Here is a 12785-nt window from a genome sequence, read left to right on the forward strand (position 1 = left end):
TGGCAGAGAGACAGACAGTGACAGAGGGACAGACAGAGAGACAGAGACAGAGGGACAGACAGAGAGTGAGGCAGAGACAGAGGGACAGACAGAGAGTGAGACAGAGACAGAGGGACAGACAGAGACAGAGGGATAGAGAGAGAGACAGTCAGGGAGCTGGCAGAGACAGACGCAGCCAGACAGACAGAGATAGACTGACAGAGACAGCAGCTCCACCGGCTCAGGAAGCGCCTATACAATCTGGATACATTACAAACACAACTTTTGTATCCTCAGCCCGCCTCTCCCTAACTTCTCCGCTCTCCAGAAGGCGGGTTTGAGACTGAAGGAGGGAAAATGGAAGCGGAATCTTCACGAAGAGAAAGCTGAACTCCCAGAGAAATGCCTTTCAAAGGATCGCTAACTTCCCGCAGCTGATGAGAGGTGACAGCATCCCCGGAGCATGATGTGAGCACAGTGCAACTCTACAACTCCTGGAGAGAGGCAACTGGAGCAGCAAGGTCTACAACCCTGTGGTAACTGATACTTTCTCAGCATGCATCAATGCACTGTCTTGTTTGAGTTGTAATTTCTCTCTGGCTCTGCCACTGTGTACGCTTCCCAATGCCACTGTGTACACTCCCCAGTGCCACTGTGTACACTCCCCAGTGCCACTGTGTACGCTTCCCAATGTCACTGTGTACGCTTCCCAATGTCACTGTGTACACTCCCCAGTGCCACTCTGTACACTCCCCAGTGCCACTGTGTACACGCTCCCCAGTGCCACTGTATACGCTCCCCAGTGCCACTGTGTACACGCTCCCCAGTGCCACTGTGTACACACTCCCCAGTGCCACTGTGTACACTCCCCAGTGCCACTGCGTACACTCCCCAGTGCCACTGTATACGCTTCCCAGTGCCACTGTATACGCTCCCCAGTGCCACTGTGTACACTTCCCAATGTCACTGTGTACACTCCCCAGTGCCACTGCGTACACTCCCCAGTGCCACTGTATACGCTCCCCAGTGCCACTGTATACGCTCCCCAGTGCCACTGTATACGCTCCCCAGTGCCACTGTATACGCTCCCCAGTGCCACTGTGCTGTTGTGTTCACCAAACCCTTGTCAGACCCTCCTATTGAAGATGACTTCCTGCCCTCCCCCAAACTCAGCCAGATGCCTCCCTCATGGGGATGGGTACTGCCCACTATGAGGACTGGGTCCTGTTGGGTGGGTTGAAGCAAGAAACTGGTTGGCTCCTGGCCCCCATGTTGACTTTACTGGCTCCAGGTTCCTGACACCTCAAAGCAGAGGCAGTGAGGGAGGGAGGATGGGAAGGGGTGGAAGGGAGAGATGGGGAGAGTGGTAATGAGGGAGTTTGGTTGGTAAGGGCAGTGATACCTCTCCCTAGCCTCTCAGTCGCAAAAAGATTTCATTGGTTGGGAGAATGCTGATGTATAGCATAGACACCAACAAGGACAACTGGCGGTTTGAGGCTGAAGGGACGACATGATAGAGGTCTACGAGAGGGCAGCACAGTGGTTAGCACCAGGGACCCAGGTTCAATTCCAGCCTCTGATCACTGTCTCTGTGGATCTTGCGCATTCTTCCTGTGTCTGCGTGTGTTTCCTCCAAATGCTCCAGTTTCCTCCCGCAGTCCAAAGATGTGCGGGTTAGGTGAATTGGCCGTGCTAAATTGTCCCTTGTGTCAGGGATTAGCGGGGTAAATACGTAGGGTAACGAGAATGGGGCCTGGATGGGATTGTGGCCAGTACAAACTCGAGGCCGTATAGCCTCCTTCTGCACTGTGAAGATTATGAGGGGCATGGACAGAGTGGATAGTCAGATGCTCTTTCCTAGGGTAGAAAAGTCAAGTACTGGGACATAGATTTAAGGTGTGTGGGGAAAAGTTTAGAGGAGATGTGTGAGGCAAGTTCTTTTTTTTACACAGAGGGTGATGAATGTCTGGAACGCACTGCCTAGGGAGATGGTGGGAGCAGGTACGATAGCAGCATTTAAGGGGCAGCTAGGATGGGAATGAAAGGATACGGACTCTGTAAGTGCATATGATTTTAGTTTAGGCAGGCATCATGATCGGTGCAGGTCTGGCGGGTTGAAGGACCTGTTCCTGTGCTGTAGTTCTTTGTTCTTTGGGCTGTGCATTCTATATAAACTCACCCCTCAAGAACCCTTTGCCCAGATCACCACCTGATTCTAGTCAAGGTGAGATAATCCTGGGACTCTAACCTGATAACCTGACTCGGAGGTTCTGCTGCACTCGCTCAGCACAGAAAACCTGGTCCCTGCTGCATATCACCCTGGCCACAGCAATGGCAGCAATATCCCTTACTAACCATTTTCACCATCGTCCTGCCAGAGTGAAGGGTTGGAAACGCAGCCCAGTCTCGGCCCATTCCCAGCTCCCATGCCCCACACAATCACTCTAGGACCTTCTCCTCTGCCTCGACCAAACTGATTTAGTACCTGCCATTAGGAGGCGGACAAGAATAGTGGGAAAGGGTGAATTCACTGACTGATCCCAAGCTGGATAGTCAGGATGCCCAAAACCACCGGCAGTCTTCCATAGTCTGTCATCCCCACAGCCTCTCAGCACATCAGTGTCTCAAGAGTTAATACTTGAGTTTAGTCTTCAGAAGTAACACAGACTCTGGAGGGAGCTCTCATCCAAATCACCGACTGTATTAGCATCAAACTCTGTGAGGCACACTTACTTCTCGAGGGACACTGATAATAGATAGAGGGATCCGCGACAGAGGGGTTGGAGACAGAGGGGCCATGACAGAGGGGCTGGTGATAGAGGGGCCATGACAGAGGGGCTGGAGACAGAGGGGCTGGAGACAGGGGGGTCAGCAACAGAAGGGTTAAACATAAAAACATGGAAAATAAGTGGAGTAGGCCATTCGGCCCTTCGATCCTGCACTATCATTCAATGTAGTCATGGCTGATCATGCATTTTCAGCATCCCACTCCCACTTTCTCTCTATACCCCTTGATCTCTTTAGCCATAGGACCATGTCCAGCTCCCTCTTGAACATATCTAACAAACTGAGCCCATCAGATTTCTGTGATAGAGAATTCCACAGGTTCACAACTCTGAGTGAAGAAGTTCTTCTTCATCTCGGTCATGGAAACATAGAAATGTAGAAGATCGGAGCAGGAGGAGGCCATTTGGCCCTTAGAGGCTGCTGCGCCATTCATCACCATCATGGCTGATCATCCACTCATAGCCTAATCCTGCTTTCTCCCCATAACCTTTGATCCCATTCAGCCCAAGTGCTATATCCAGCCACCCCTTGAATGCATTCAATGTTTTGGCATCAACTACTTCCTATGGAAATGAATTCCACAGGCTCACCACTGTTTGGGTGAAGAAATGTCTCCTCATCTCCGTCCCAAATGGTCTACCCTGTATCCTCAGACTATGACCCTAGTTCTGGACACCCCCACCATCGGGAACATCCTTTCTGCGTCTATCCTGTCTAGTCCTGTTAGAATGTTATAAGTCTCTATGAGATCTCCCCTCATTCCTCTGAACTCTAGTGAAAACAATCCTAACCTGGTCAATCTCCCCTCATATATCAGTCCCGCCATCCCTGGAATCAGCCTGGTAAACCTTCTCTACACTCCCTCGAGAGCAAGAACGACCTTCCTCAGGAAAGGAGACCAAATCTGCACACAATACTCTAGGTGCGGCCTCACCAAGGCCCTGTATAGTTGCAACAACACATCCCTGCTCCTGTACTCAAAACCTCTCCCAGTGAAGGCTGACATACCATTTGCCTTCTTTACCGTCTGTTGCACCTGCATGCTTACCTTCAGTGACTGGTGCACAAGGACACCCAGGTCCCGCTGCACACTCCCCTCTCCCAATTTACAGCCATTCAGATAGTAATCTGCCTTGTGTGTTTGCTTCCAAAGTGAATAACCTCACACTTATCCAAATTGTACTGCATCTGCCGTTGATTTACCCACTCACCCAATCTGTCCAGATCATTCTGAAGGATCTCTGTTCACCCTCCCACCCAACTTGGTATTATCTGCAAACTTTGAGTTGTTACATTTTGTTCCCTCACCCAAATCATTAGTATATATTGTGAATAGCTGGGGTCCAGCACCAATCCCTGTGGCACCTCCCCTAGTTAATTCCTGCTAATTTGAAAAGCACCCATTAATTCCTACTCTTTGTTTCCTCTCTGCCAACCAGTTTTCTATCCATCTCAACAACTTCCCCCAATCCCATGCACTTTAATTTTGCACAATAATCTCTTATGCAGGACTTTTGTCAAACGCTTTCTGAAAGTCCAAATATACCACATCTACTGGTTCCCCCTTGTCAAGTCTACAAGTTACATCTTCAAAGAATTCCAACAGATTTGTCAAGCATGATTTCCCCTTCATAAATCCATGGTGACTCTGTCTGATCCTGCCACTGCTTTCTAAATGCTCTGGTATAAAGTCCTAAATAATGGATTCGAGAATTTTCCCCATTACCGATGTTAAACTTACTGGTCTGTAATTCCCTGTTTTCTCTCTAGCTCCCTGTCTGAATATTGCAGTGACATTTGTGACCCTCTAATCTGCAGGGACTGTTCCAGTGTCTATAGAATCCTGTAAGATGGCCACCAATACATCCACTATTTCTCGAGCCACTTCCTGAAATACTCTGGGATGCAGATTATCAGGCCCTGGGGATTTATCCACCTTCAATCCCATCAATTTTCCCAGCACTATTTCTCTACTAATATTGATCTCCCTCAGCTCTTCCCTCTCACTAAATCTTGCATTCTCCAACATTTCTGGCTTCTGATTTGTGTCCTCTTTTGTGAAGACAGAACCAAAGTATGTTTCAGTTGCATGGTCATTTCTTTGTCCCCTATTATACATTCCCCCATTTCTCACAATATACATTCATGATTTGGATGAAGGAATTGAATGCAATATTGCCAAATTTGCGGACGACATTAAGCCAGGTGGCGGTGTGTGCTGAGGGACGATGCCAAGAGGCTGCAGGGTGACTTGGACAAACTGGCTGAATGGGCAAATACTTGGCAAATGCAATATAATGTGGATAAATGAGAGGTTATCCACTTTGGTGGCAAAAACAGGAAAATTATGATCTGAATGGTGGCCATTTGGGAAAAGGGGAAGTGCAACATGACCTGGATGTCACAGTGGAACAGTCACTGAAGGTTGGCATGCAAGTGCAGCAGGCGGTGAGGAAAGGGCACCTACATCTGTCTTCAACGACCTCTTTCTCTTCACATATCTGTAGAAACTCAGCGTCAGGCCTTATTTCCCCTGCAAGCTAACTTTTGTATTGTATTTTCCCCTTCTCAGTTAATCTCTTGGTCCTTCTTTGCTGAATTCTAAACTGCTCCCAATTCTCAGACCTTTTATTTTTCTTGGCCAATCTACATGTTCTTCCTTAGATCAGATAGTATCTAATTTCTAATTACTAATTTCCTTTGTAAGCCATGGATTGGCCCTATTACCCATTTTGCTTTTTGTGCCTGACAGGAGTAAACAGTTGTGCAGTTCCCAAATGCATTCCTTGAATGTTTGCCATTGTCTATCCACTGTCATCCTTCTGTCACTGATGCCTCTATCACTGACTCTTCTATCACTGCCCCTTTTGTCACTGCTCCCTCTGAGTGACTCTCCCCAGTCTATCAAGGCCAACCCATGCCTCATATCCTCATAGTTTCTTTTATTTAGATTCAGCACACCAGTGTCTGAATCAACTACTTCACTCTCCATCTTGATAAAAAACTCTATCATGTTATGGTCACTCATCCCCAAAGGGTCTCACACAACTAGATTTGCAATGATTCCCTTCTCATTACACAGTAAACAGTCTAAGATGGCCTTCTGTCTAGTTGGTTCCTCCACATATTGGCCAAGAAAACCATCCTGTATGCATTCCAGGAATTCCTCCTCATCACAAGCATCACTCATTTTATGTTTAATGCCATTCCCAACATCATCACTGCAGTTTGGGGTCTATATATGACACCCACTAATGTTTTCTGCCCCTAGGTATTTCTCAACTCTACCCATACACACTCCATGTTGTCGGAGCTAATTTCCTTTCTCACTATTATGCAAATTTCCCGTTTAACCAGCAATGCCACTCCGTTACCTTGTCCTTTATGCCCATCCTTCCTAAATATTGAATAACCTGGGACATTCAATTCCCACCCCTGGTCACCCTACAGCCATGTCTCCGTAATCTCAATTACATCGTACTTGCTTATATCTATCTGCGCAATTAGTCAATTTACTTTATTGCAAATGCTTTGCACATTAAGGCACAGAGACTTTAAGTTTATCTTTTTAATATTGTTTGCCTTGCTGCCAGTATTTTTCTCTGTAGCGCTGTTTGAACTTTGTCCTGAATGGCTTACCCCTCATTCTTAGACTGTGACCCCAGCTCTGGACTTCTCCAACATTGGGAACATTCTTCCTGCATCTAGTCTGTCCAGTCCCATCAGGATTTTATATGTTTCTATGAGGTCCCCTCTCATTCTTATAAATTCCAGTGAGTGCAAGCCCAGTCGATCCAGTCTCTCTTCATATGTCAGTCCTGCCATTCCAGGAATCAGTCTGCTGAACCTCCGCTGTACTCCCTCAATAGCAAGAACGTCAGAATAGGAGACCAAAACTGCACACACTTCTCAAGGTGTGGCCTCACCAAGACCCTGTTTAACTGCAGAAAGGCATCTTTATTCCTCTACTCAAATCCTCTTGCTATGAAGGCCAGCATGCCATTCCTCACCGCTTGCTGCACCTGCATGTCAACCTTCAGCGACTGTTCCACCATGACACCCAGGTCATGTTGCACTTCCCCTTTTCCTAAACTTCTACTATTTGGATAATAATTTTCCTGTTTTTGCCACCAACCTCATATTTATCCACATTATTTTGCATTTGCCAAGTATTTGCCCACTCAGCCAGCCTGTCCAAGTCACCCTCTTGGTATCCTCCTCACAGCACACACTGACACCTGGTTTTGTGTCACCTGCAAATTTGGAGATATTGCATTCAATTCCTTCATTGAAATCATGAGTGTATATTGTGAATAGTTGGGGTCCCAGCATGGAACCCTGCGTTCCCCACTAGTCACTGCCTGTCTCTCTGAACAGGATCTGTTTATTCCCACTCTCTGCTTCCTGTCTGCCAACCAGTTCTCTATCCATGTCAGTACATTACCCCCAACACACGAGCTTTGATTTTGCTCTCTAATGATAAAGGATTTTGTGGCAGCGGGAGCAGTGACAGCGGGAGCAGTGACAGCGGGAGCAGTGACAGCGGGAGCAGTGACAGCGGGAGCAGAGGGGCTTTGATTTGACAGATGGGTCAGCGACAGAATGGTCAGCGACAGAGGGGTCAGAATGAAAGAAGTCGTATTGGACAAGAAACATTAACTCTTTGTCTCTCCAGTGGTGCAGCCAGATTTGTTGAGTTCTTCCAGCACATCAGTTTTAAGAAGTTTTTTTAAAGAAGGAAAGTGAGATGGAGAGGCAGACAGGGAGAAAGGGAGAGGAGATAGTCAGAGCGAGAGATAGAGAGGGAAAGATAGAGAGCGAGGGAGAAATATATAGAGAGAAAGAGGGAGAGATAGACCGAGTGAGAGAGAGATAGAACGAGGTAGGGATAGATAGAGTGACGGACAGATAGAGCGAGGGAGAGATAGAGTAGAGTGGGATAGAATAGAGCGAGGGACAGAGAGCAAGGGAAAGATAGAATACAGTGAGGGAGTGAGAGATTGAGCAAGGGGGGAGAGAGCAAGAGAGGAATATAATGTGGGATGGAAAGATAGAGCGAAGGAGTGAAAGATAGAAGCGATATAGAGAGAAGGGGAAGAGGAGTGGGAGAAAGGGAGAGGTGAAGAGAGGAAGGGGATGAAGAGGAAGGGAGGGGAAAATAGAAAGATGGGGAGTGGGAGACAGGGGGAAAGGGTGGGGAGTTGTGGAGATAAACAGGTGATGAGGTACAGGAAGGGTGGCCACTAGTGGTGGAATAAGTAAAAGTGGAGATGTTCAGGAGGCCAGAGCTGAATGGGGATAGACGTCTCGGACGGTTGTGGGGTCAGGGGAAGTTGCAGAGATGGGGAGGCAGTACAACATGGAGGGTTAGAAAATAAAAACGAACATTTTAAAACTCAGTTGTTTCTGGATCAGTAGCTGATGTGGGGCAACCAGCTGCGTGGATGGATGAACTGGACTGGCCGTTGGATAAGACATGAGCCACTGAGGTTTGGATGATCTGAAGTTTATGGGGTGAACTGTGGGTGTGAGCCAGGAGCGTGTATGAATATCAGATCTGGAGTTAATTGAGACACGAGGAGTGCAGCAGCTGAGGTAGGGTTACAGTCAAACAATAATCTGGAGGCAGAAACAGGCATCTTAGTGACGGTGGAAACACGTCTGGGAATTGGATTGACACCAAGTCTGTGCAGTCGAGTTCTGCTTTAGACTGTTGTCATGGAGAAGGATGAACTCAGTTGCTAGGGAAAAGAGTTCGGAGCAGCAACTAAAAGCTTTATGCAAATATACAGACGCACAGACTAGGAGCAGGAGTCAGCCACTCAGCCCCACAAACCTGCTCAGTCATTCAATAAGATCAAGACTAATCTGACTGTAACCTCAACCCCACATTCTCCCTCCACCGATAACCTTTGACTCTCTTGTTAACCAAGAATCTGTTAATCCTGGCTCCACCGCTCTCGGAAAGAGTGCCAAAGATTCACCACCTTCAGGGAGAAAATAATTCTTCTCATCTCCATCTTAATGGGAGAGCTCTTATTTTCAAGTTGTGTCCCTAGTTCTTTATTGGAATTCTACCATCCGGCTCACCATGGGAAATGGAGCGGGCGAGGGGCAGGCAATGGGAAGGTCCATTGATCTTGGGTGGGGATTTCTGGTCTAGGGTTGAGCAATGCCATAAAATCCTGCCCCTAGTCTCTCCCATAAGAGGAAACATCCTCTCAGCATTCACCCTGTCAAGTCCCCTCAGGATCCTATATGTTTCAGTGAGATCACCTCTCAATCTTCTGAACTCCAGTGGATACAGGTCCAGCCTCTCCAACCTTTCCTCATAGGATAACCCCTCACTCCAGAAATCAGAGTGAATCTCCTCTGAACTTCTTCTCACACATTTATATTATTTCTTAAATGTGTGGGTTAGGTGGATTGGCCAGATTAAATTGCCCCTTAGTATGCAAAGATGTATAGTTAGGGGGATTAGTGGGGTGAATATGTGGGGTTACCGAGATAGGGCTTGAGTAAGATGCTCTGTTGGAGAGTTGGTTTTGAGTGGATTTGATTGAGTTAACTAAAATGGTGAAAAGAATCTAGAGAATAGCCACAGAGAAACTACTTCAGACAAGAGGTATGGGCCAGAATTCTCTGGCAGTTCATCCCCCACTCCTCTACTGGGGGAATGGAGAATTTGGCACTCATCCAAAACTCCACTTACTGCAGCAGGACTGGAGAATCCCGGCTCCGGCAGAGGGCGGAGAATCCTAATCCATAATCTGAAAAGTATAACCAAGCCCATTTAGGAGTGAAATCAGGACGTACTTTTTTTACATGGAGGGAAATCCAGAGTATGCTCTCCACAGAAGGTGTGGATGCTGCAGCCATTTGTAGCCTTTATACGGAGATCAATAGATACTTGGTGGGTGAGAGAATTATGGAATATGAGGCAAAGATGATTAAGATGGAATATAAACAGGAAGTGCTGGAAAAAAGTCAGCAGATTTGGCAGCCTCTCTGGAGAGAGAAAAACAAAGCTAATGTTTCAAGCCTGATATGATTCTTCTCCAGAATTGAGGAAGGAGAAATATGATGGATTTTTTCCATTGATAGGAGGGAGGATGAGCAACGACACAAGGAAAGCTCTGGGGCAGGTTAGACTGCAGGAGATATTAAATGCCAAAGATGTCATGGAACAAAAGGCAAAGAGAGTGGGAATGATGTTGTGAAGAGACAAGGATTTGTCCAGAGTCAGTGTGAATGGGAGAATAATAGACAGCGCCAGCTGTCTGAGAGCAAACAGGAGAATCAGCAATCAGATCGGCACATGGCAAAACAAAAATTAAAAAGAGTGAATAGAATGAACTCGGAAAGGTTGGACTTGCTGCTGGGGGCTGTGATTGGACTCGCTGCTGGGGGCCCAGCGCTGTGATTGGACTCGCTGCTGGGGGCCCAGCGCTGTGATTGGACTCGCTGCTGGGGGCCCAGCGCTGTGATTGGACTCGCTGCTGGGGGCCCAGCGCTGTGATTGGACTCGCTGCTGGGGGCCGAGGGCTGTGATTGGACTCGCTGCTGGGGGCCCAGCGCTGTGATTGGACTCGCTGCTGGGGGCCCAGCGCTGTGATTGGACTCGCTGCTGGGGGCCCAGGGCTGCGATTGGACTCGCTGCTGGGGGCTGTAATTGGACTCGCTGCTGGGGGCCCAGCGCTGTGATTGGACTCGCTGCTGGGGGCCGAGGGCTGTGATTGGACTCGCTGCTGGGGGCCGAGGGCTGTGATTGGACTCGCTGCTGGGGGCCCAGCGCTGTGATTGGACTCGCTGCTGGGGGCCCAGCGCTGTGATTGGACTCGCTGCTGAGGGCCGAGGGCTGTGATTGGACTCGCTGCTGGGGGCCCAGGGCTGTGATTGGACTCGCTGCTGGGGGCCCAGGGCTGCGATTGGACTCGCTGCTGGGGGCCCAGCGCTGTGATTGGACTCGCTGCTGGGGGCCGAGGGCTGTGATTGGACTCGCTGCTGGGGGCTGAGGGCTGTGATTGGACTCGCTGCTGGGGGCCCAGGGCTGCGATTGGACTCGCTGCTGGGGGCCGAGGGCTGTGATTGGACTCGCTGCTGGGGGCCCAGCGCTGTGATTGGACTCGCTGCTGGGGGCCGAGGGCTGTGATTGGACTCGCTGCTGGGGGCCGAGGGCTGTGATTGGACTCGCTGCTGGGGGCCCAGGGCTGTGATTGGACTCGCTGCTGGGGGCCGAGGGCTGCGATTGGACTCGCTGCTGGGGGCCGAGGGCTGTGATTGGACTCGCTGCTGGGGGCCGAGGGCTGTGATTGGACTCGCTGCTGGGGGCCGAGGGCTGTGATTGGACTCGCTGCTGGGGGCCAAGGGCTGTGATTGGACTCGCTGCTGGGGGCCCAGCGCTGTGATTGGACTCGCTGCTGGGGGCTGTGATTGGACTCGCTGCTGGGGGCCGAGGGCTGTGATTGGACTCGCTGCCGGGGGCTGTGATTGGACTCGCTGCTGGGGGCCGAGGGCTGTGATTGGACTCGCTGCTGGGGGCTGAGGGCTGTGATTGGACTCGCTGCCGGGGGCTGTGATTGGACTCGCTGCTGGGGGCCGAGGGCTGTGATTGGACTCGCTGCTGGGGGCTGAGGGCTGTGATTGGACTCGCTGCCGGGGGCTGTGATTGGACTCGCTGCTGGGGGCTGAGGGCTGTGATTGGACTCGCTGCCGGGGGCTGTGATTGGACTCGCTGCTGGGGGCCGAGGGCTGTGATTGGACTCGCTGCCGGGGGCTGTGATTGGACTCGCTGCTGGGGGTTGAGGGCTGTGATTGGACTCGCTGCTGGGGGCCGAGGGCTGTGATTGGACTCGCTGCTGGGGGCCGAGGGCTGTGATTGGACTCGCTGCTGGGGGCTGAGGGCTGTGATTGGACTCGCTGCTGGGGGCCGAGGGCTGTGATTGGACTCGCTGCTGGGGGCCGAGGGCTGTGATTGGACTCGCTGCTGGGGGCTGAGGGCTGTGATTGGACTCGCTGCTGGGGGCTGAGGGCTGTGATTGGACTCGCTGCTGGGGGCTGAGGGCTGTGATTGGACTCGCTGCTGGGGGCTGAGGGCTGTGATTGGACTCGCTGCTGGGGGCCGAGGGCTGTGAAGTGCTGAGATCCCCCAGCATTTGAACATTCACCAAGAGCAGAAATTAAAACACTACAGGAAAGTTCCTCATTGGCTGTAAAATTCTTTGGATCATAGCGAGGTTGCGAAAGGCGCTATAGAAATGCAAGTTTGTTTTCCTGTTTGGAGCCGAATCCCGCCCAAATACAGAGTTGGAGGAATTTTCAAATCAGTGCTTTTAAGGAGAAGGGGGAGAGATACTGGAGTGTGAGGGTGATTATTCTCACTGACTGGTGACTGAGATAAGGCGAAAATAAGGTTAATAGTTGACTAAAAACTAACAGTTCTGAACCTTTTCCTATAGAAAGATTTAGAAAGAGACCATTCAGCCCAACGTGCCTGTGCCAGCTCTTTAAAAGAATGATCCAGTTAGTTCTATTCCTCCTGTTCCTTTGCCACATCCCTGCAATTAGTTCCCTTTTGGAAGTTATTATTGAATCTTCTCCCACCATCCTGTCAGACAGATTACAATATATATTCCTCACCTCTGGTTCACCTGTTGATGATTTTTCCTGTTTCCTACTAGGTAGACCCATCTCCCAGCTTCAGAGAAATCCACAACAAAAATGGTCATCACTGCAGCCAATGAAGAGGACAACTCATCGAATCAGGAAAGGGAGAGTAAGGAGGAGACCATTCTGGCCATTCTGGGCATCATCGGCACAATCCTCAACCTCCTAGTCATCATCTTTGTGTATGTTTATACAACATTGTAATCAAGGCTTACCCTCCAGTCAATGGAGACAAACTTTGATTGCAAGAGATGCACAATGATGCTGTTAATGGAACATCCGTGTACCATGGGGAAGACCCGATGTCTGACTAATAAAAGTGACCAAATTGAATAATTATTCTGTATGATACA

At 49.6% G+C, this 12785-nt stretch overlaps 1 protein-coding gene across 1 annotated transcript; it reads left to right on the forward strand.

The window, feature by feature from the left end:
* The first annotated feature begins 314 nt into the window (after window positions 1–314).
* Window positions 315–12636, forward strand: tunar (TCL1 upstream neural differentiation-associated RNA). The gene is made up of 2 exons (XM_080201929.1): window positions 315–515; window positions 12447–12636. Exon 2 carries the CDS (start codon window positions 12487–12489, stop codon window positions 12634–12636), a length of 150 nt encoding a protein of 49 aa, XP_080058055.1. The 5' UTR covers window positions 315–515; window positions 12447–12486.
* Window positions 12637–12785: the final 149 nt, after the last annotated feature.

The sequence above is a fragment of the Carcharhinus amblyrhynchos genome, chromosome 14 (assembly GCF_965287045.1).
Source record: "Carcharhinus amblyrhynchos chromosome 14, sCarAmb.v2.hapA, whole genome shotgun sequence".
Taxonomy (NCBI): Eukaryota; Metazoa; Chordata; class Chondrichthyes; order Carcharhiniformes; family Carcharhinidae; genus Carcharhinus; species Carcharhinus amblyrhynchos.